The sequence below is a fragment of the Hyposmocoma kahamanoa genome, unplaced genomic scaffold (assembly GCF_003589595.1).
Source record: "Hyposmocoma kahamanoa isolate Upper Pololo Valley unplaced genomic scaffold, ASM358959v1 117, whole genome shotgun sequence".
Lineage (NCBI taxonomy): Eukaryota > Metazoa > Arthropoda > Insecta > Lepidoptera > Cosmopterigidae > Hyposmocoma > Hyposmocoma kahamanoa.
Genome location: NW_020653397.1, coordinates 1,721,092 through 1,745,918, shown reverse-complemented (window position 1 = coordinate 1,745,918; position 24,827 = coordinate 1,721,092). Strand labels below are relative to the sequence as shown.

The following is a 24,827-nucleotide window of genomic DNA, read 5'->3' as shown; positions in this document are numbered from 1 at the left end:
ATTTTTGTTTAATGGCGTTATCGTAAAAAAATATATTACATGTTAAAAATTACAATGGCAGCATAGAACAATAATCACAACATAGTATAATGCACAACAGGTGTCACCTCGCTACATATCTTACTAGTTCCGAGAGAGTAGAGTTTTAGGAAAAACGTTTTTACTGTCAAAACTAAGTTTTCAATCGAAAACTCAAAGTTTACGAAATAAGCTTTAAAATATTTTAATCGAACCAGTCAACACACTTCGTCGTCGTTAGTTAATAAATCTAATGCGACAAATGGCAAATCCCTTATTTGCATTTTAATGACGCGCTGAATTTAAAATCGAATCAATGCAGTCCATCACTATTTAACCCCTCACGGGGGACGGTAGGGGCTACGGGATGGGGTGTAAAGTATGCACCAGTCAAAATATACGGTGATAACTATTGTAAGATTTGATGTTATTATTCCTCTCTTTACTATCATAACTAGCAACAATTTTGTACTAAAGGTTATTTCAGACAGCTTCTGCGTGGTTGGATAACAACAAAAACCGATTACGAGACCCGATTAGCTCTTTCAGGTTATCTCGATCTATGATATTTGAAAATATTGAAATATTGTATTTACAAAGAGCTACTCCACGAGTTTCTTATACATTCCTCTTATAGGAATCTGCTTGTGACAGCCCCATATCTTTCTTCATTAGTTTTGATTATAGTGACACTCCCTACCGACCATTAAGGTATACGAGACGGGCACTATAACCTGTGCGTGCACAGGAATCTTCTACGTTCAGGTTCTGACCCCAGATCAGCCAGTGTACAGGGTTGTCACAGACCTATGTCACTTGATTACATCCGGTTCTCGAGAGGCATATTTTGAAAAGCACCTGGAACTTGTTAACGTATGTCTCAGGATGATGGGCGCAGTAGCAGTGCCCCGCAGATCTTTGCAATCTAAAGCACTGCAACTGTTATGGACAGGCGTGTCGCTTGGCACTATCGTCACGTCATTTGTTATCATAACGATACCTCCTACAACAGTCATTTTCTGTTATTATTTTTATTTGTAAGCAGCCATATTTATTTACTAACATTATGCGCCCCGAATTATGTGGGAAAAAATGAAAAAAAACACATTTTGAGAAAAAAAATAATGAAAAAAAAAAGAGTTGGCAGCGTTCATTGGAGGTATCGATAAAAGAAATCAGAGCAACTTCAATCACTCTAGGCCACTATCTGGAACACCCAGACCGGAACCAATTTACAAAAGTTCATTGCCCAAATAGGTCCTACCGGGAATCGAACCCGTGACCTCTTCATCTAGCATCAACAATGCGAACCGTTGGGTCACCGTCCTCCACGTCGTGATAAGCAGTTCTCTCTACAGGTTCCTGTTACTAACGCTATCAAAACTGCCTCAAACCTAGTTCCGTATTTTCTACAATAACAAAAAAGTAAAGCAAATACAATATATCCTATATCCCGAAGGCAGTTTAATGAAAATGACTATCTGAGACACTGTTAACTTAATATATGCGATTTTTATCAGTCGTGGTTGCCATTTTAATGAAGCCGGGTTGTTTCTGTACATATCTCCATTAAACGACCGTAATGCGTCGAGATAAGTTCCAGAAAGGGTTGTTTCGGTTCAGATTCGGTAACAAACGCATTTTATATACCCTACTTAATAAAAAAAGTATTCAAAGATGAGTGTATTTAGTAGTATGTATGTATTAATTTATGTATTTATTCTACTCAGTTGAGGAGACGCGATTTTGATACGAAATAATTGTAACTTTCTTATTAAAAAGCCCACTTGAAAAGTTCGTGTAATTACATCTATTTGCCAAGTTTTATTGCAATCGATTACCGGAAAGTGCGCGAAACCGGATTCATCCCCTAGTTTTCCACCCTTAGAGGTGGAATATTTTCTTCAAACTTGAATAGGATCAATGCTGAAATAACCTCTTTCCAACAAAGAAGAATCATCAAAATCGGTTCTCTAATGCCCTAGGTATCTCGTAACATACATGAAAAACAGTTGAAATGAGAACCTTCTCCTTTTTGAAGTCGATTAAAAATAGTTTCATTTAAGGATAATTATATATAAGCATAACTGCGTTCCGGTTTGGGAGGGTAATGGTGCTGGTGAAATTATACAATACAATACAATACAAAATGCTTTATTTCTCTCAAAAAGGTTTACAAAATGCAGATTTGTTACATTTCATGTTAAATATGAAGCACCTTAGTGAGAGCTGGAGTCTGTACTAGGTTGGGGACCTGTGTTACAGATCACCAGGCTCACACCCTTTTGACAAGTTTACCAGAAAAGTAACACTAATAAAATTTAACAAAAATAATGAAAATCAAAGAATAAAATAAAATTGATAGCTAATTAGAAAATAAAACAAATAGAAAAAACAGAAAAAAACAGAAAAATCTCTGTGCGTGTGTTTGTGTGCGTGTACGTGTTTGTGTGTGTGTGTGTGCGCGCGCGTTGGGGTGTTTATATGTGTAATATAACTTATTTTATTTTAATATAAATTACAGGCACATGGGACTTGTCAACGTATGTCTTAGGGTGACGGGTGCAGTGGCAGTGCACCTAAGATCTTTGCGATCTGTTAAGGACAGGCGTGTCGCTTACCGACAGGCGCAAGATTTGTTAGTCCCGTCACTTGATATTATGAAATAGCAGAAAGTCCACCGCCTTACTGCACTAACCCTTACGTCCCACATCGAGTAGTTTTATGAACCTTGGACTCAAGAAATGATCATTGTCTTGCTTATAATCCCCAAATCTCCTGTACCAGCTCTGGGAATGTAATCAACAACAATGGCAAATGTTTTCTAAACCACACTATCACCACACGTAATATTAATTAAATTTTTATTGAATTGATATTCAATTATTTTTTGTGAAATTACTCCACTAGTTTGTTATAATTATTAATACAAAGATCGAACACTCAGAAAAAACACTCAGAAAAAATTCCTTCAATCCGGTCGGATTCGAACCGACGACGTCTTCTTGCATACCGTGCAAGACGCTATACCAACTAAGCCACGGAACGAACCAACGGACCTCACGAATTTTTCTATGTGCTTGCGTCGTGTCTTTGTACTTGGTCTTTCAACGACTTTTTAGTCGTAGCGCCATCTATGAGAAATCTATGGAAGATTTATCACCCAGTTAGACGTCGGTTCGAATCCGACCGGATCGAAGGAATTTTTTCTGAGTGTTTTTTCTGAGTGTTCGATCTTTGTATTAATAATTATAACAAAACAGTTTAATATGTTTAATTAAATGTTGCAGTGATAATGTATATGGTATTATAAAAAATTCATATTGAGAATATATTTACTTCATGAAGTCTTTTTCCCAAATGTCATTTTTACGGAATACGCAAAAACAATGCCAAAGAAACTCATCCGAATGATAATTGCTCCCTAGCACATTCACAAACTACTAAAGGAATTAACCCTTACTCCCACCAGCCCTAAGTCCGTTCATTCGCGCATTGATTTCAATTTAAATTTTAATTGCGGAATATTATACAAAATGACATTGCTTAATATTCACCCCTGGGGTGATTTTTGCATATTTTTAACACCGCAGGGAGTGGCCGTTAACTCGTATGTGATAGAATTTTATTTTAAACTTGTTTTTGGAACTGACACAATTTAACTTATTAACAAAAAGTTGAGGTGTAAGGAAATGCTTAAGGAATTCCATATTACCATCATAAATGCATTATACGTGACACTGCTGAATACGGGTTTCCTGTAAAGACAGGGTATATCATAGTCTTCTACATGACCTTAATTTCTCTTCACCTGTATTCAGGTAATGAGTAAACATTAACAATTTAAAAACAATTCTTTTTAAATTTTTATTTAATGTTAGGGCTTTTGTTCTAAAGAATATGCCAGTCCTATCGTAACTGTTGATTTGTTTAAATTTATTATACAAAAATTAATCGCTCTCTCAACTGGCCACCACTATTCTTTTCTCTTTATTTTCTAATCTGTGATAGTTGCTGTCAGTCCTTTTACCTGGCCTAGTTTCCTTATTCAAATTTATGAATATAATTTTCAAGTTGCCCTGAGTTGATTCTTTATATTTCTTTCTACCAATATCCCAATTCCAATAATAATCTTATTGTAATTATCATACAATTTACAGTAAAATTATATTTTAATATTATTATTACATTAAAAATGCTATAATTAGAACTAAGTCGAAACTCATGGTACCACGATTTCGTTTAGCTAAGGTAGACGATGCTTTTATAGGGAACTGTATACGTTTTTACAATAAGATTCCGAATAATATATTAAGATTATCATTTCCTAAGTTTAAAACTTAAATTAAAAGTATTATAATTGAAAAGTCATGTTGCAAATTTGATGAAATGAAAAAGTATATGAGTCTAGAATCCACACAAATTTGATTCAAAGTGTATATGTATGTAATAGCATTTAAGTTTATTTGAAAACAGCAATCCCTAGAGTTTCTTGCTCGTTCTTCTCAGGGAGGTCAGCGTAGTGAACGAGCAGTAGCTTAAAAAATGACGTTTTCAAGTGTAAAAATTTTACCTATACAATAAATGATTATTTGACTTGCACTTTGACTACGTTAAATAACGGTGATTAACTATATCATACAACATTTTTGTATATTTTGACAAGGGTTCAGAGTCCCTTGAAACAAGTGAATAATGTTGGAGAGCGGTTCAATTTTAATAGAAACATCAGGAGTTGTCGCTGGCCTTCGTTCTTGGTTCATTCCGCCACCAAGTGTTGGACGTCTTCAATTTTATTACAATCTTCACAATTTGGTGAATTCCTTTTCTCACAAGATATTCAAACCTAATTACAAATTTTAAACGTGCTTTTGTTATCACGTGAAAGTCATAAAAATAACACGAGCTCCACGAAAATATATGTAATAACTTTTTTATAAAAATAAACTGACCTCATAATTTCGTGGAATTAAATCTAGAATTAAGGCGAAATTCCAAGTTTTATTGAAGTCAGTTACCGGAAATTGCGCGATACCGGATTGATCCCCTAGTTTGCCACCCTTAAAGGTGGAATATTTTCTTCAAATATAAACGGGATCACTACTGAGGTACCATCTTTCCAACAAAAAAAGAATCATCAAAATCGCTTCACAAATAGTTATCGCGTAACATTCATACATACAAAATACAATCGAGTTGTGAATTTCCCCCTTTTTTTAAGCCGATTAAAAACTATAAATCTAATTATTAATACAAAGATCGAATACTCAGAAAAAACACTCAGAAAAAATTCCTTCGATCCGGTCGGATTCGAACCGACGTCTTCTTGCATACCGTGCCAGACGCTACACCAACTAAGCCACGGAAAAAAAAAAATAATAATTAATACAGTGAATAGCGACATCTCTCGCCAGGACTGGTAGCTGTAAAGGTACTAACTGGGTGATAAATCTGTCATAGATTTCTCATAGATGGCGCTACGACTAAAAAGTCTTTGAAAGACCAAGTACAAAGACACGACGCAAGCACATAGAAAAATTCGTGAGGTCCGTTGGTTCGTTCCGTGGCTTAGTTGGTGTAGCGTCTGGCACGGTATGCAAGAAGACGTCGGTTCGAATCCGACCGGATCGAAGGAATTTTTTCTAAGTGTTCGATCTTTGTATTAATAATTATAACAAACTAGTGGAGTAATTTCACAAAAAATAATTGAATATCAATTCAATAAAAACTTAATTAACTATAAATCTCCTATTGTATCATAAAAAGTTACCAGTTAATTACATTCATAGAATTTTTAACCTTTCTTTCGAATAATTGTCATTTTACAGATGTGGTTTTATTACACAAAGGGCGCGAATTTATGGGCTTCAGATTGTCAAAACCCAAAAGCGTCAATTACAACACCTTTATCTCAAACCAAAACGATATCGTAAACTAACGATTGTAAATTCAGACAGTACACAAAATATTTCTCAACAATATAATTGCACATTTAATGGTCTATAAAGGCACCCCATAACTCGGATATCTAGAGGATCACTCCTGTAACTCCTTCTTAATTGGCCGTTCCGCCGGAATCGTCAATTCGAGTTATTAGACTAATTTTCGATGGTACGTAATCGACCCTACGTGACGCCAGAAGGGTTGAGCATCGTAAAAGTATTTACGTTTTGATTGTTTGTTTCTTATTGTTTTATTGGGTTATATCATTTAGCAGTAACATCGTTTACAATAAAACAAAAATTACAAAAAGACAATCTCCTCAAAACATAGGAAACACAACATTAAAAACTAACAGTAAACATAATTTAGTTATATGGACAAAAAGGATAAATATTCAGCATTGCTGATTTTCAGGGTCGTATTCCAGAGCTCTACTCAATGCTCAAGTCAGGACTTGAGTATCTTTTAAAGCACTAGAAATCATACTCTAGTCCTGTCCTGTCCTATTTTAGTCTTCACCTGTAGCGGAGTGTACACCAAGTAATAACTTACCTTCAAAAGTTGAGGCGGTTCCCAATTAGACTGTATTTTTATATGTATGTTACTGCATTGTACTGTTGTTTGTGAATTCCACGAATGAACTTTTGGGGTCGGTTTTTTTTGGAAAAAGTTAGACGTTTTTTTTTAAATTATATTATTCAATTAAAAATGTTTAATTGTAATTACAATATAATATGACTTTGACAATAAATGCAAACATTTTTAACTGCCTCTGTGGCCGAACGGTTACCATGCCGGACTGCCACGCAGAGGTCCCAGGTTCGATTCCCGGGCCGGGAGAAATATTTGTATGACCTACATTTGTTTCTCTCGTGAGTTTGGGTGTAATTTGTGGTTGCCTATATGTGTGTCCATGGCACCCGCGACACAGGGTTTCCCTAGTGCGGGGCTATGTTGAGTGTGTGTGTTATTATTATTATAAAACATTGTATATTTTGCTGTTAATATTTGTATGCTAATTGCAGGCGCGACACGCAGTACGTAAACTGTGTTTTCATCGCACTTGCTCGAGAGTCATGACATGCAGACAAAGTCGACCATAAAGTCCCAAATTATGCTATTATGGATTTTTTACAAAAAAGTTCTTAGACTGGAAAAATCTGGACGTATATTTCACTTATCCTTGAAGAATAAAAAAAGAAAACATTTGCTATTTATTATGTGAATTCAAATGCTGCAGTATTTTTAGAATTTACAAATTATTTTTTATCTAGCACCCCCGCTTTTATTCATGTACAATCTCTCTCCATCCTAAGGTTGTCTGGAAGAAATCGCTGTAAGCGATAAGACCGCCAATTGTTACCCGAGTAATGTGTTTAGTTTTGTCCTGTATACTGTAATCTGTATATTGTAATGTGGTGCTAACAATAAAGAATTTTCTATCTATCTATCTATTATTTGTTTTATATCTAATGTATTGTGGCTGCATGCGTCTGTGGTTGCAAATGGTGGCAAAATTACAAGACTCGAATAATTAAGGCCCTCAGCCTTCGACTTAGGGCTTCCAACAAACTCTCGTTAGTAATTTCTTACCTTAATTTCTTTCTTCTTCTTTACCTACTTTACCGCTTAATACTCAATGTACTCTCTAAGGAGGGCAGGGCGTAATACCATAACGAAGGTGAAACTAAATATTAGCTTCTCATAATGATCCGTAAAGTCACATAGGACAATTTTCGCTTCAGACCAAAACCGCGGCGTTGGCTTAATCACCGCTGTGTTGTCAAACTCAGCAGTTTGCTGATGACCTGACAGCCTCATTGTCGGATAGCTGAGTTTTAACAACCGTGAGGTGAAAACTCAGCTTAAAATATCATTGGTATATGGTAGAACGGAATAGGACTAACGGGGTGAACGACCCTTAAAACTGCTTTTAACGGATTAATAATGTTTTGCATGTTTCTTAATTTAGGAAACAAAACCAAGATTCGTTATTAGAAAGAAGTTGTGTTTTTTGTGGCATGTTTCCAATTCAAATAATTACAGCTTTATTGGGAGCACTAGTGCTTCTTGCCTTAGGGGTCTTCGGTTCGTGTCTCTATAGCGGCATAATTTTCTATCGCTAAATGACCACATCTGTATATGTATTCTCCATGTAGATTGTCAATTTGTTTCCATACCTGTATCCTATGAAGTACCAGGCTGCCATAAGTTACACGACAATATTGTAATGGTACATAATCGTAATAGATATGGAATCACTTTTGTTATATTTACTCAGAGAAAACTTTAAAATTATATTAATACGAAAGCTATGGTAACCCAGTGGAAAAACGGTTTGTGATATTTAACTACACTAAACATTTTAAACTTTGACGTCAATAATATTAACGCCTGTGAAACTAAAACCAAACATAAAAAACAATTATCTACGTCACTTTTGCAAAACAAAACACTTTCCATTTAACAATAAACCTTATAATGGTTAAATTAGAGTTCATATTAACAAATTTGAAGTATTCCCGTTTCGGATGCCAATTTTAATTAGCCCCCTGTCCCCCCCGCGCTCCTGCACCCTGTCCCTCGCCCTGCAGGCCCTAAGCGTTGCGATAAGGGTGTTTGCAAATAGGAGGGACTGCAAAGAAGCCAATCCATCAAATCGGAACGCATTACCACACCGTCGTTGTCGCTGAATTAGAGATTGCAACAGGTCGATGAAATTAGAATAGTATTTGTCGATGTTAGTTTATTCTATTTTTATTTTTTTGTCAACCCGTTGTCAATACGTACCACCGCTAGACATGCGTCTTTAATAAGGACAGGATTTGGGCCAACATTGAGGACTTTACACGTCTTCCATGGGTTGTGAACGTTTTTTAACGAGCAGGTTTCATAATGATGTTTGCCTTGAACGTTTGCGAACGTCGCTACTATATATTGACAAATGTATTTAACTTAGGACTTAAATCATAGGTACATGCCATCATAGGGATTCGAAACGTCGTGCAGTTAGTTGAGGACGCAACCGTTCTCTCGCTCGGCTAACAACCACACTACTTACGATTAAGATGGTTTTAATACATAGAACAACACCTTTTACTGCTCAACATTTGTATTGTTTCTATTTAAGAAGTCTTAAATAAAAAGTGTGAGAGGGTGAGCATATTTAGTTGTCTGGTAGGTGTCCAACTTAATCAAGAGATACAACTTTTATTTAATATTGTTAGTCTTTTATATCATGTATTTGAATTTCATTATAGGAAGTAAAGGGAACTAAGGAGCATTAGCTACTAGACTAAAGTACTATAAACATTAAATTAGGCGTCACATGAAGTTACTGTTGAAACAGTACAATGGCCATATCTTGACGAGAACTTGAAGACTGTTTGACAATCCTAACTTGCATATACCGTCATCATATGGCACCTCCGTAAAACCAGAGACTTGATGGCAAAAAATTGTGATACCAAACCATTTTTAAAACGCAATTTATACGGAAAATATAGACGCATTATGCATTTCCTAATTTTTCTATAGATGGCGTAATACGTAATTGATATAGTTTTTTTTTCTCATTATACTAAGTGACAGGACGATCACTTACGAGCTCTTCAAATATGTTCAGTAGCCCTAAATACAAAACTTTTAATTCATTTTCTATAAATTTTATAAATGTAAGCTAAGTCACTGTTTCACCAGAGCGCAGGGGTGCGACATGACTTAACACTGCAATAAAAATGTAATAAATATTATATTCATCGACATGTCTATCGATGTACACCTCAACCTTATACGGCGCGTGCTTTCAGTTGATTGGCGTAACTCGATAGGCCTGCACTCATTTGCGACTGCACTAGTGTTGGGCGATAAATTTCCCTTGTCATTCGCAGAGAGGACGAAGTTATATCTCCAGAATTTGAGAATAGATGAGGATCGCTTAGAATTTATTTTGGTTTGTTTTTGGGTGTTTTTCATTTCATGCACTGATAAATTAACTAAAGATAGATTGTGTGTTGGATAAAGTTAATAACTATCATAATTTATTTATTTGTGAACACATGGTTGTATAGAAGTTGACATATAACAAAATAAGATAGTTTCACTGTATCCGGCCAAATATGGGGCATACAAAAGATATTGAAGTTATAGTGTATATTTAATCACATGCGCTTCAACAGACTATACTAGATGTAACTGTTTTTTTAATATTACGTGCTTACAGTACTAGTTTTTTTGGTCCATTTCAATGATAATAACTGTAAAATGTATCTAGATTTCAAAATAATCATTTCAATAACGTTAGAATTAATATACCTATAACTGTCAAAAATTATACACTTAACTTCGGCATTGGTCATTTAAAAATTTGGACACTATACAATAAATTTTATAAGTAAATAAGTTGTTTTATATATTTAAATAGTATAGGGTAATTTTCAGGGTAGTTTTTCTACCTAAATTCCCTGGCAATTTTTGTTATTTAGTATTCGAGTATTTTACCGTGAAATATTAAATAATATTTCTGAATACTACACTCGAATATCAATTAGTACTTTATGAGAATATTCTAGAAGATTTAAATTAAAAAAAATAAAATTGCCACCGAAATTAGGAAGAGAAAAGTAACCTGAGTAAATAAAAAGGTAAATTGTTGTATTTTTTGTGAATGTGTTTAGTACCTACCTCCAGCTCGTAAAGAAAAACATCGTAATGAAAGATAGAAGCGGAAAGAACGTTCACAACTCTTGTTGTTGTTGTATTCCTTCACCGAAAAGCTCATGATAAATTTCATAATTTAATTTCGCACATAAATTCCGAGAAACTCGAGAGGTGCGAGCCCGTATTCGAACCCACAACCCTCTGCTTGAGAGGCAGTAGGTCAAACCAATAGGCTACCACGGCTTCTTCGGCTATAACTACATAATATAACATAATTATGCGAATGTGTGCGTCCGTACACGGCGCGCGGTGGTTGCACACACTTACAAGCCGCGCTGTTATTTTGTACGGAGTTACCCTGCTTGTTTTATTCTACTATGCCTTTGTCGTTCAAAACTAATAAGTAAATAGAAATGGTAGCAATACTTCCCTGGACGAACTCTGCTCGTATTACACAACAGCATAAGCCCTGTCTTTAGAAACGACCCGTGCTTAGAAGTGACACCCGTGCTTAGAAGTGACACTCACTTATATAATTTTTTATGCAAAACTACGACTAGGCATACATAAAGTCAGAAGTAGAAAAACCATTTGCTTTAACCGAACAATCGTTAATATGCAGCTTGTATGAAGTCATCAATGTGTGACTTTAAAAGCAAGTATTGCTGCTTCTAACTTCTAATATCCAAATAACTGCCACCGTACCCGAATGGTTATCATGCTGATCTACCACGCATAGTTCCCGGGTTCGATTCTCGGGCCGGGAGAAATATTTGTATGACTACACTTATTTCTTGTGGTTGTTTATGTGTGCGTCCATGACACTCTTGATTATTATTATTACAACAGTAGTTAATAAATTTTTCAAGATATGCTATATACATATATATGAATGGCATTTGATTTGATGATTAAAAAACGTGCAAAAAAATTATATCAAACGCACTTCTCTGTAGCGTAAACAGGTTTCTCAATTCCGTATAGCGCTAAAGCCAGTAATAAGCTGTGTTGGCGGGGTGACATCATCCTACAACTACGTTATACATCCCACTCATCAGGTTTCCTCTTAGGTCAATAGACTCTGCTGCTCATGTGCGTGACTTATCTCCTACATCCACAAAATTACACTCCGATCCACAATCGGAAACCGCACAGCAAAATCGGACAAAGGCAAGAAGCAAGCTTTACAAGCAAATTGTATTCACTAGGACTGTAACACGCATCGCTATTGTTGCTTCCCACATGGCACAATAGCCCCTATAGTTCGGTGGCGCGTGCCCACACACAGGGGTCGCGGATTCGGTGTCGGGTTGCGCAATCCGCTTATGAGCCATGGGAGCAAACACCATGGATTACCCCTAATGAACGCCAACTTATTGCTAGGGTATTTGGGGTATCGGGTATAGAGTTTTGTTTGAAATTGGCAGCGTTTGGTATACCATTTATGAGAAAGCTTCTTGTTTGGGTGCGGTGGATTGTCTAAAATTGGTCGATGGATATATTTTCTTGTACCTTTTTTACGAAATTCGTATTTGAAATGCTGGTTTGGTCTAAGTTTTACCGTATACGTGTTCTTTCAAACATGGTGTTCAAGTATGTATGTATCTACTAGTTTTATCAACTTAAAGATGTCGGCGTTATTCTCATATTCAAGGTATGATTGGTAAAGATGATTTTGGCGTAACTTTTGGTACGAAGATATTAAACAATGACCTCTGTTCCAAATTCGTCGTGCACCTTTGACTGCTAAATTGTTGTTGCTGAACCCAGAACCGGTTAGCAAAATACGATCGCTAGACATGTAACAAAATCAAAATAATCGATCCAAGTTCTTAAAAGAACTCAAAATTGTCACCATCTTCTCATGCAGTAGCTGTAACCCGAGTCTAATTAAGTTAATTCGAGATATCTCTTGACTTTTCGCACGGCACGAGGCTCCGCAGTAGCAGGGCCACCCTTCAACTGCACCCTACATGAATTAGGGGATGCTACTGCACTCTGATTTTGCACGCTGAACTTATATGGGATGATGTGTATATATTGTTAATTGTGCAAGTTTAGCTGTTTTAACAGAATTTTCTGCGAAAAGTACATTTCTTTTCGTAGAAAACTCGTAATGAAACTACATTTTATGACGTTACCAATAAATATTATTTTGGTGATATATAATTTTAAAGAAGAATATCAATGTCGTTGACAGGAAGTAAAGAAAGCAAATCTCTTCTACGCCACAAACCAGTCACGCTTGCGCGAAAAACCGAAATAAATCTGAATACGCGAATAAAACAATTACACAGACAATAATCCGTTGTTTTTTGTCGAATTGTAACCGTTTTATTGTCTACACCCTGTACGTCGCAGGGGAGCGTAATGGCCTAAAAGTAATTTTATTACTTTGCCCCTATTACCATCACAATGCTGCTGGTAACACTCGATCCGACAATGCGTTGCGTTTCATCAGTGTCACAGTTTTCCACGATAACTTCAGCCATTTTGTGATGTAAATTTTTTCTATCTATATTGCGATAAGCGCAACACTATTTTTCAAACATACTTTTAGGGCGTTACAGACTCATTCGGAAGTTTGGTAAAATTACGCCAAAGTAAATCGGAAATGTTTCTCTCGGCCCCAAAAACGGTAAAAGAAAACAAAGAAAAGAAAATAAACAATAAGCGAACGTAGCAAATTCGGTTTTTTATTATTAACGGCGTACATAGAGTACCAGGCGTTCAGAGGCGAACAGAAGACGGCACGCCCCGTACTGATTCGATTTGTTCCTGTTGCGATGAATATTTGATGCGGCTCACTGCACACTAATTTGTTTATCGTGTACGTTGTTGCTCACTTCTGCTTGGCTGGTACTGTTAGATACTTGTAGAGTTAGTATCGGAGTTTTCCGATAACCATCAATGTAATATACTTCACACATGTCCCTCTTCTCTACGGCCGAAATTTTAAACAAAATATCCTCGTAAACACATTTATACATCCCACTGCAAGGCACGGGTTTTCTCTAATATTTTTAGTCTGGTCCAATGTGAGTTTGGTGGCTTCGACGCGCAAGTTTTATCATGATTATTTTTTCTTTACTAGTAAGGGTTGCATCCTTTAAAATTGTTAAACGAATAAAATTTTGAGCCACGTTAATCAAACGTAAATACATAACCTTTCTTTACACCAAGAAAACGGCTTATCTGCTCTTAAAATCTCCATATACCTGTCTTAAACATTAATGTAGTCATAACGAAACGCGGTAAGAATTAATTAAGCGTAGTACATACAGATTGCGATCAGTTGTGTGGCAGGTGATTAAGTAAATACGGACTTGGCGTCGTCGGCTGGCGTCGCGAATTAATATGCTAGAAGTACTTGATAAGCGTTAGAGACGTCTCGCGTTTTCTGTTCACCTGGTACACCGGCTAAGACATTGTTGCAATTATTTTAAGTTAATGGTGATCTTCGAACCCGTTTTCCTGTGATATCACGGAAAACCTGACAAGATTCACATACTCACGCTGACACAAGTACGACATCTGACCAAGAAAGAACATTGGCGAACTCCCATATAAATTTTTGTTTACATAATTTGTATGCGTTTCTTTATAAAAAATATGTGAAAATATAAGAGTTTATATTGCTGAACAAATATGGTTCGGGTACATTACTCTGAAAAGTCTGGAATTAAACATATTCCAGTTTGAAGTTTTGAAGGTTGTTTTAGTTAAGACAAGGAGGGCAGCACAGACAGTCCACTGCCCAAGATGCTGCGATATAATTTTGAAATTTATATTTCTTGCTTAACGACAAAACAAGAAACCAAACGTAAATAGCAAAGGCTGAATGAACTGCTTATAAATCCTCTTCGAATACGGGTATCTGTGGTGTCACAGATTATCATAAGCAGTATTGCCAGGGCCCTTGAGTCGATAATTACATTTTTTTAGCTGGAAAGTAAAATTTTTCCCATTCGAGACTATGGACGTAACAAAATATGTTTTTATACACGATTAAGCTCCGAATTTAAAATCAAAATAATGATTAATTTCAATTTCTTTGTGCCATCTCCGAGTTACTTTTTTGTCCAATTTGGGAGCGTTCGTATACTATTTAGTATTTACAACAAATTTGTTATTTAAATGTAAAAAATCACAACGTCCACAAAAGTTACGAGAAATTGCCTTAAAAACAAAAGTTTCTTACATATTACTTACGTATTGTTAAGTTACTTACATATTGTAAGTAGCAGTAGAGCTCCTTGTGAAAAATGTACATCCAGGGAAGTACTGCCACCTTAACTATTTCTGCCGCCAAGCAGTAATGTCAGCATCACTGCGTTCCGGTTCGGAATGGCAAGGGTGCTGGTGAAATTATAGGCACATGGGACCTGTCAACTCAAGCTCTGAGTGGCACTGCAACTGTTATGGACAGGCGTATAGCTTACCATGAGGCCCACGAAAAACACGAGAAATGTAAAAAATGTAACCATCTGGCAATTTTGATCATAAGTAACAATTTGCCTATTTGTCACCAGGCGATGCAAGCAATGCGAGTATCGGTTCAGGCGAAGGTACGGGCGAGGAGGACGATGACACGAATGGCAAGAAGAACCAGAAGAAACGCGGTATCTTCCCCAAAGTAGCCACAAATATACTGCGGGCGTGGTTATTTCAACATTTAACGGTAAGTTACATGTTAACTGTAACCCCTTCTCCATATTTTATTTTAAAAGTGCTATAATATTCTGCATTTTGCTATCAACCAAATATTTATTTTAAGAACGGAAAAACCACGTTTACCAATAAAATTCAAAATTTGTCTCTGAAAATCCGTCAAGTTCAACCTGTAACGGTTTTTAGAAAGGCTTTTGTTTTCTATTTCTAATTTTGCAACACGCATTAAAAATATCGTTAAAATTGCCAGCTAACAAAGCGTCATTTATGTTTTTGTATTGTTATTGTACAGCTTTTACCTCTATTCAAAACAAGAGGTTATGACATTGTCAATAATTAAATTTTCCGGTGACAATAAATTTATCTGTGTAAGTGTAGTAGACAAAGGTTTTTAACGTTATATTTCTGTACATAAACGCGTTTTGCATAAAGAACAAACGTAATTAATTAAAGAAACCCAACTAATGAAAAAAGCATTGAATGGAAGATGGAAAAGTACCAGGATCTCAACGCTGTGCGACAGTTGCACGATTCTGTTGCGTAGTAATTTCTAGAATGGGTTCGGGCGCGGGGAGGGGTGCAATTTCATTACCGGTCCGGATCCGTGCCCATAAATCACCAGGGCCGAAGAAGCTTCGCTCAGCGCGCTTCAGGTGACGCTCGCAAAGTCTCCTCTTGAGCCCGGTATTTCTGTTTCATTCGCCGAGACGAGCCGAATCCTACTTTCTTTATGGCTATGAATTCCGCGAATTTTCGTGGAATTGGAACTGTGAGTTTTAATTACATAAAGTTTCCTCGAAATATGTTACGATCGTTTCCTTGTTTAATCTTAAATTCGGAATTCAAACGTCTAGAATCTAGGTACGCGATTTATTTCCGGCCAGATGTGAGAGTTCGAAGTTTAAAAAGTCGACAATCGAATTAGTGAGCTTTTAGCGCGTTCCGTTTTGCGCGTTTTTGCGCATCGCTGTCCGCGCCCATTACCGCTCTCCAAATTACTTATAATTGCTTCGCTTAGCGCTAAGTGCTTTCATTACGAGCTCCCTGTAAAACAGTTTCGGTGTACGGGACGCGTCAATGTTAACTCGCTAACCTAATTCATTTTTAAACCGAATCGCATTTTGCTTTGTTGAATTTTACGTGTACTGTGAAATGTTTGGTTCTTGTAATCCGATTTGAATCCGGTCAAAATGCGGTCGGATATACAATAGACAATGCATTAAATTGGCGGAAAAAGAGCATTTCGACCCACATATCGTGCTTGAAACTGCATAGCTGTCAGGATGACGTTTGTAATATTCATTCGATTACGCGCTGCGGGAAATGGAACGCCGCGTGGTGACAGCGTGCCACCTGCGAGCCACCGTTTGAATTCAGAATCACCGCTGATTGGTCGGTCACCGCTTCAAATCGGACCTGGTTCGAAACAAATGAAATCGTGTTCTGTTGACCAAGTACTGAAAACGAAGATTCCAAATTTGGAAATGGAACGTTGAGTTTCGGTTATTGTTGTGCTCGTACACAGATATGATAGAATTGCATCGCGTTTGAATTAATTCGGATACGCTTAGTGTGGCCAAAAAGGCTGTGTGGCGGTTTGCGGGCGGTTGAAACTGCATGGGTGAATTTAAATTCAGTAGTGCAGCAATATTGGTAACAGCGCCGAGAACGGGCGGAATTTTAAATTGTTTGCACTGTACGCTGATGACGTTAGTGGTCTGAATTTAAAATCGTTGTCTCTGATACACATAACTGTAAAACCTTTGCCAAAATAAGTCAAAATAAGCGCAACATTGTCCGTATACCTTAATAGCATTGACTTAAGTGGACACGTTTACCAGTTACAGAGCAAATTGCTGTTTATTTCGTAGAAAACTTTCTCGACGACACAAAAACAAAAAATACATTATTCCCTTAGCGTTTCCGGGATTAACGCGAGTTATAATTATTTTTGCCCAATGCACGTTGTACGCCAATGTGATCCGATGGATCCCGTCGTATCCCGCTGGATCCCAACGGCTTATTCCCGCGCGCGGGATTTGTCGCGTTATTCAATATTATTTCTTGCGAATTCGGGGGAAATGTAAGTACGTGAGGAAAAATGATTTTGTTACGTGCGTTTATTAGGAGATTTTTTTCAATATAGACTTTATTTTGGTGCAGAAATTCAATATGTTATTCGTAAGGTAGGAATTTATTTTGTACATTATTAGTAAATTCAAATTCTAAAGTATCAGGACACGATAAACTATGAGGTTACGACAGAATGCGGAATATCTAACGCATATCATGTAACATGACAATATCAAGTTCCTGCCTTTGAGAATCGCCGCCTTGGAATAAAGGGCTACACGGAAAAGACGCCTCTTGCTTGACGGCGTATGGAATCAAAAAACAACTTCTAACGGCTATGCGATCGTAGTACTCCATATCTCGTTAAGCAATTAGAAAATTGAAAATGTATAATTTGATATGTAACGACAACTAAACAAAATATAAATTCCTCTACTGAGCATATGTCTGTATCCTAAATAGAGTTCGTCACCTTACTTATATCTGCCGCCAAGTAATGTCGGAATTACTGTTCCGGTATTGAAGGATAAGAAAGATTACAGGCACATGGGACTTGTCAACAGTCTCAGGGTGACGTGCGCTTACCATCAGGCGCACGGCTTGTTGGTTCCGTCATTTGATATCATATAATAACAGAATGTCCACCACCTTACTACTGCACTAAGGATGATCGAGTAGCTTTACGAACCTAGGACACCCAAGTTTCATGAAGATTGTCTTGCTCATAATTCCAAAATCTACCTGTACCAGCTCTTCCAGGAATGTAACCCACAAGAATGGCAAATGTTTTCTAAACTACGCTATGACTGCTCATGAACTAAACCACAAATAAAGAATATGTCTAATTCAAAGTTGCAGTGATATATCCCACTATCGGATACGGGTCTTGTCTAAATTAGGCCACAGTCGGCCACTTTGACGAAACGCGTGTTAACGATTTAACACATTTTCCAAGGGTTTTAAATCTACACGTGTAGGTTTCACGAAGTCTCCTTCTTTTTTATAAGACATCAAATGACGGGACAAACAAGTCGTGCGCCTTGTAATAAGCGGCACATCTGTCCATAGCAATTGAAATGCCACAAATATTTCAACGCGAGCCTAGAATTTAGGTAGTGACGTGTCATTCCTCAGTCTTGACACAGATCCGAGGTCGACAAGCGCCCGGTGGCGACTGACGGGTTAATACACGGCGTGGCGTGTCGTTAAATAAATGTGAGCATAATAACCATAGGACGTCAGTTGAAAACCAGAATTTAGCATAAAGGAGGAAAAATAGAAATTATAGACAGGTTTCCGTACATTTAATGTTGGGTGATGTCAATCTGTTTTAACGGAGCCAACATGTAGCGCCGCGGAGATTTTGTATTCAAATAAAGATTAGTTAGTATTTTGATTTATCTGTCTAGATTTTATTAAGTGATTTCTTGAGGTATTGTTTTACTAATGGGGCTGACATGTTCAACTATCAAAGCCGCTAAATAAATAGATTTAAAAAAATGTTACAAACATTGACTTACAATTATATGGACGTCGGGTCCGCGCTAAAAAGTCCGAACTTATAGGGCGTTAAAATCGTATACAGAGCGTCATTCACGCTCTAGTCTTCGTTTGTTCGACTGTCAGCGAAGCAAGCAAAATTAGACAGTACTGCGATGACATTACAATTTAAATTCAACGTTTTAGCTTTTTCATATTCCTTTACATGTCACTACGTTTAAATAGGTTGACTTGGGACATTTTTTTCTTGGTTTTTGTACTACACCCGTCTATTTATTTGTAAGTCAATGGTTACAAAGATAAAAAATATTTTGTTCTAAAATTATTCGTTTTAGTCTTTCAGAATTTTATACATATGTTCGGATAAAGTGCATTCTATCGTGTAACGAATTAGCACGTTCTTTCTACAATATCATAACGTATCGTATGTTTGTTGTAAGACCGTCACCTTGAGACATAAGTTGACAAGTTCCATATGCGTGTAATTTCACCAGCACCCGTACCTTTCAAAACCGGAACGCGGTAAAGCTAACATTACTGTTTGGCGGCAGAAATAGGTAAGACGGCAACACTTTCCCGGACGTACTCTTTCACAAGGACCTCTATTGCTACTAAATTAAGCTATCTTCATCGTTAGCCAAGAGGTATTGCTAATAAATAACACAAATCGTATTAGATTTAAAACTGCATACATACTTGAATTGTTAGAATTCCATTGTCAAGTAACTTATGGCAGCCTGGTACTTCACAGCATTACAGGTATGGAAACAAATTGAAAATATGCGTGGAATATACTCAGAACCCCAAGATGTGCTATTTGTCAAGAAGCATTTAGCGGTTGAAAATTATACAACCAATCGACCACACGGCGGGGTGCCCGCGTGAGGCATAGTTATTTTACAGCTTGAGGAATTTATTGGTAATATTTATGTATAAATATTGGATTATTTGTCAATTATAAATGGAATGGAATGGAATTACTATAAATTACGAAAATAATAATTATCTATCTGTTAAAATGGCCTTACAACCAATCTATAAGAGAATTCTTTTTCGTACGAAAACTCACGGGGTACAAAATTAAAGATGGAGGTAAATTATATCTATTCTAAGATGTCATACAATATCGAGTTCCTAGGTTTTCGCGATTGTTACACATACATATGTCAACCGTGGCCATGGGACCTGTAAAGGGCCCGAAACGTCGGTTTGTTTGAAAAAACAAATATACGCGATTTAAATCCGGAAAAATAGTTTCATTTCCTATGTCATACAATGTCAACAAGGTGTAAAATAACGTCCTCAATGTCGGGGAAAACAAGAATCGCAGAGCGTCCGAACAGTTTTGATCTCAATATGAAAATAAGGAACATTTTTACAAAAGTGTACGCGTCAAAAACACTACTATTTACAACGCCCAAATAGCGACCTTTTTTCTTCGAATTCAGAAGCCACAGTCTCAATATTAATAAATTCCTATTCCCCGGATTCGCTTGCAATTTGCCCCGGACTGCTTCGAGTAGAACTTACGACGTTCTCCCTAAATAAAGTAAGGGACTTTTCTGCGAGATTTTTAACACCAAAATAGGGAGAATTTCCGAGGAATTGGGTAAAATTGGACCATAATTTGGCAACACTGTTTTATTGGATGAATGGATCTGGGAGGGGGTGCTTCTTTATTGCATATTTCTTCGTAGAATCTAAAATTATTGGAATGGCTTATTTTCTTATCGCAGGTGACAGTTTTAGGTCAAGTTATCAACGACGTAAGTATTTATAAGACGTTTCATCAACATCAAGTTCTCATCTCTAAAGTTTGGTCCATAGCCCGCCACCCTGGCTTAATGCGGGTTGGAGACTTAACATGTTTTTTCGTGGGTTAAGAACCTTAACCCATGCGCCGAAAAGCTCATGATAAATATTAAATTAAATATCGCACATATGTTTCAAAAAACTCAGAGGTGGCATATAAAATACTTGAATAAAAAATGTACTGTGATGCCACAGTCATGATACAAGTTTCCTTAATGTTTTCTCCCTGAGAAAAGAACTCGATTATGTTTCTACACAATGTTTAAAATTACAACTTGTGCAGGAAATTGTGGACGACTAGCGGAATATTTTGTAACTTCTTACGTCAAACTATGATCTTCGCCAAAAGGATAAACGTTACCGTCTTCAAGAATGACCGTTAGAAAAAGGTATTCCGAACATTGGATGGCAAAAATGGGACATTCAAGAATTCATTAACAGTAAATCCTTCACGTCTTCAGGTCCATCCGCCAGGGGCTTCGTCTCGACAGAAATCATTTCCTCCCATCCGGCTCGAGATATCCGAAAACTACCACTTTTTGAATCGCGACGTTTAATGCCTGGCTACCGGGCGAACAGGAAATCTGCCGGAAATAGAGTGTGGAGGTGAAACGACATTATGTGAACTGAACATGAATTAGAAAAGGATAGATAGAGAGTAATGGTAGCGTCTATAAAATTTGTTGGATTGTGAGACGCCTCTATCACAACAAAAACGTGAATTGTTCCAAAAAAATCTAAGATTTTTCTTCATACAATCATCCCTAAAAGTCCATTAATTAAGTTTCTATCATCGAGTTCTTTGATTTACGTAATTACCACATATTGGAAATAAAACTACTTTCCCCAAATTTAAATCGCGTAAGTCGTAGTAACCTAATAGTTTGACCTATCCCTCTAAAGTAGAGACCGTGAGTTCGAATATGGGCTTGCATCTTTGGGCTTTTCGAAATTGATGTGCGAATTTTAATTCGAAATTTACCATGAGCTTTTCGGTGAACGAACACACCGTGATGAAACCGTACCTTGTGGAAGCGTTCTTCCAGGGAAGTACAGCCATCTTACTTATTTCTGCCGCCAAGCAGTATTGCAGCATTATGCGTTCCGAAGGGTAAGGATACTGGGGAAATAACAGACACATGAGACTTGTCTCCGGGTGACGAGTGCAGTGGCAGTGCCGCTCACATCTTTGCAATTTAAAGCTCTGAGTGGCACTGTAATTGTCATGGACAGGCCTGTATCTTACCATCAGGCGCACGACTTGTTCATCCCGTCACTTGATGTTATAAAAAAAAACTAGACGGCTTCAAGGAAGCGTTGACGCGGGCTACGTCACTGAGAACCGCCAGCTATCTTTTGCCTATAACCCTGGCTTCCCAAGAGCCGCTGGAGAAACTTCTCGCTAACAGAAAGAGTATAAAGCGTAAATTGGAATGTTTTGTAGTATTTTTTTATGTAAAGAAGGAGGCAAACGAGCAGACGAACCACTTGATTAGAGGTGGTCGTCGTCGCCCATTCACATTTGCATCATCAGATGAGCTGCCTATGCGTTGTCAGCCTTTGAGAGCCCTGTAAACACGCTGTTTGAAGAACTACATATCATAGCACAAAGGAATTACAACAGAAGGGAGATCATTCCACATCTTGCATTTACAATCCCAGGTATCTAAGATGTGCGTATGGACTCCTACTCCTTTGGCGGGAGGTGCGATGGTGGAAACGAAACGGCGGCACCGGTTCGAAAAGTTCCTCCGAGCACTCCACATTATAAGCCATAGTAAACTAAAAATAAAGCATAAAAAAGCATAAAGTGAAAGGGTGTTATATATTTTTTATATATTTTTATATAAGCATAAATAGGGTGGTTTTCATGAATAATAGACATAATGACTGGTTGACTCGGTAAGCCGTGACCATGAGACTTGTGAAGGGCCCGAAACGTTCATTTGTTTGAAAATACAAGTATACGCGATTTACATCTGGAAAAGCTTCCTTCATTAGCAATAAAATTATTATTGTTGCATTTTGTGTGGAATGCAGGTTTCTAGTAATTTGTGGTTTGTGTGTCGGGTTACATGTTGTTCTTGAAAATGTTCGGTTTTCAATTGCCTTTCTTTTGTCTCGGTTTCGCTCAGATGTCTTTATGAGTTTTTTTTTTAATTTTTGATGTATTCTTAGACATTATGGGCTATTAAAGAATATGTACAAAGTGTATTTTGCAACTAAGGTATATTATAGACCTATAAAACATGTTTGTTTTGTAATAATCTGCAAAACAACCGCACCAATGACCTGGTATCAAAGAAAGGATTTCTACTATGACTCCGAAATTGATCCTAACGGGAATCGAACCTGTATTGTCCTCATACAACTCTGATATTGCAAACCGGCTTGTCGTTAAATCTCTAAGCAATTTTCAAGTTTTGGAATAATTGTTATAGTTACCAGGATTCATATCATCTAGTAAAGTACATTCTATCGAATAACGAATTAGCACGTTCTCTGGATAGTATCCTTAGGTGTATCGTATATTCTTTGTAAGACCATTATTTAATAATAAATTCCCAAACCGTTTGATATAGCAAAACAGTTTTTTCCCGCTTCTCTTCTGGTAACTCGCCTCAAGTCCATATTTTTCAATTTAGATGTTTTTACAAAAGACATTAAGTCCTATTGTCGTTTGTTTTTTATTTAGCATATTTTAATTGACCTTAACATTGATTTTAAATGCCATAATAAGAGCCTCCTTCATGAAAAATTCGTGAAGTTCGCTGGTTCGTTCCGTGGCTTAGTTGTTATAGCATCTGGCACGGTATGCTAGAAGACGTCGGTTCGAATCCGGCCGGATCGAAGGTTTTTTTTTTGAGTGTTCGATCTTTGTATTAATAATTGGAATTAAACATGTTAGATTTTCTTTTCAGCTTATAGTTTATTCGATAGTTGCTTTCGTAAATCCATGTCTAAATTATTTTTTCTTAAATTCGTTTTCTCGCCGCATTACGGTCTTCACAAGGTAAAACCAACAAAATAAAGATACCCTGTCCTAACGGAGTTTGTTCGAAAAATATGATTATAAAATATCTACCGTCTTACATAGATTATTCCCTCCCCTATTATTTTCCGATCCTAAGCAAACTCCGGGAAACCGATAACTCGGGTAATCGGGAACCGAACCTTGGGCCCTCGCGGTTGGCAAACACGCGAACCCTTTTCGCAAACTCTTTGCTTTGCCTATCGAATGACAGAGTATTAATTAAGTAAACCTTACAGAATCCATATTCAGGGAACTTTATGGGATTTCTTACAAACGCCAGCGGTTTTGTTAGCCGCGAATAAGGTCGGTAGTCTAGTGGTAAAACGGTCGTTCCTCAATCGCGAAGTCAATGATTCAAATTCTTATATGTACCTATGTGAAAGTTTAATAACTACACCTCCCGTTAACTGTAATGGATAACATGGTAGTGAAACTTGTACATCGAAGAAGGTTCACAACTCCTGGAAAACGCGCGAAGTCTCCAACTTTTATAGAAAACCCAGACCGATGAGACGTATAATCGGTTGACAATGATGGTGACCAAATAACATGGTTGCTAGTTCATAGAAACTTTTTAGCAGTAGAGCGCCTTGGTAAAAGAGTTCGTAGACGAAGTACCACTTTACCTGGTACTAGAAAAAATTAAAGAATATTACAGAAATTATTGTATACAACAAAAAATAGGATGATTTACACGGTTGTTATTTATAAGCATACAACATTAAAGAGCAAGAGGGCTGGCTCCGCAGCTGAGCTGGCGGAGAGAATAAAAAGTATATAAGTACCAGGATCTCGGCTCCGACTACCTATTTACAGCCATTGAAGTCGAAATCCTTGGCCCGTGGGGTCCCACTGCCCTTCATCTGTATAAAATGTTATCCAAAAAATTAATAGACTGTCTGGGAAACCCTTGGGCATACGGCAGCTACCTTGCCCAACGCATTAGCATAGCAATACAAAGGGGGAACGCTGCCAGCATCTTGGGCACCTTGCCGCGGGGACCCAATTACTTTCTAGTATTTAAGCTTTTCTGCCGCCAAACAGTAATGTGAGAATTACTGCGTTCCGGTTTTAAAGTGTTATGATGCTGGTGAAATTAACGGCACATAGGACTTTT

The 24,827-nt window shown here is 37.2% G+C and overlaps 1 protein-coding gene across 5 annotated transcripts in view; it reads left to right on the top strand.

Moving 5' to 3' along the window:
- LOC113239948 (homeobox protein homothorax) overlaps positions 1-24,827 on the top strand; it is a 452,743-nt gene that overhangs the window by 270,036 nt on the left and 157,880 nt on the right. For all 5 annotated transcript variants that reach the window (XM_026477122.1, XM_026477119.1, XM_026477123.1 and 2 more), the window contains exon 10: positions 15,153-15,301. In XM_026477122.1, the coding sequence (XP_026332907.1) occupies positions 15,153-15,301 (149 nt within the window). The remainder of the gene's footprint in view (positions 1-15,152; positions 15,302-24,827) is intronic.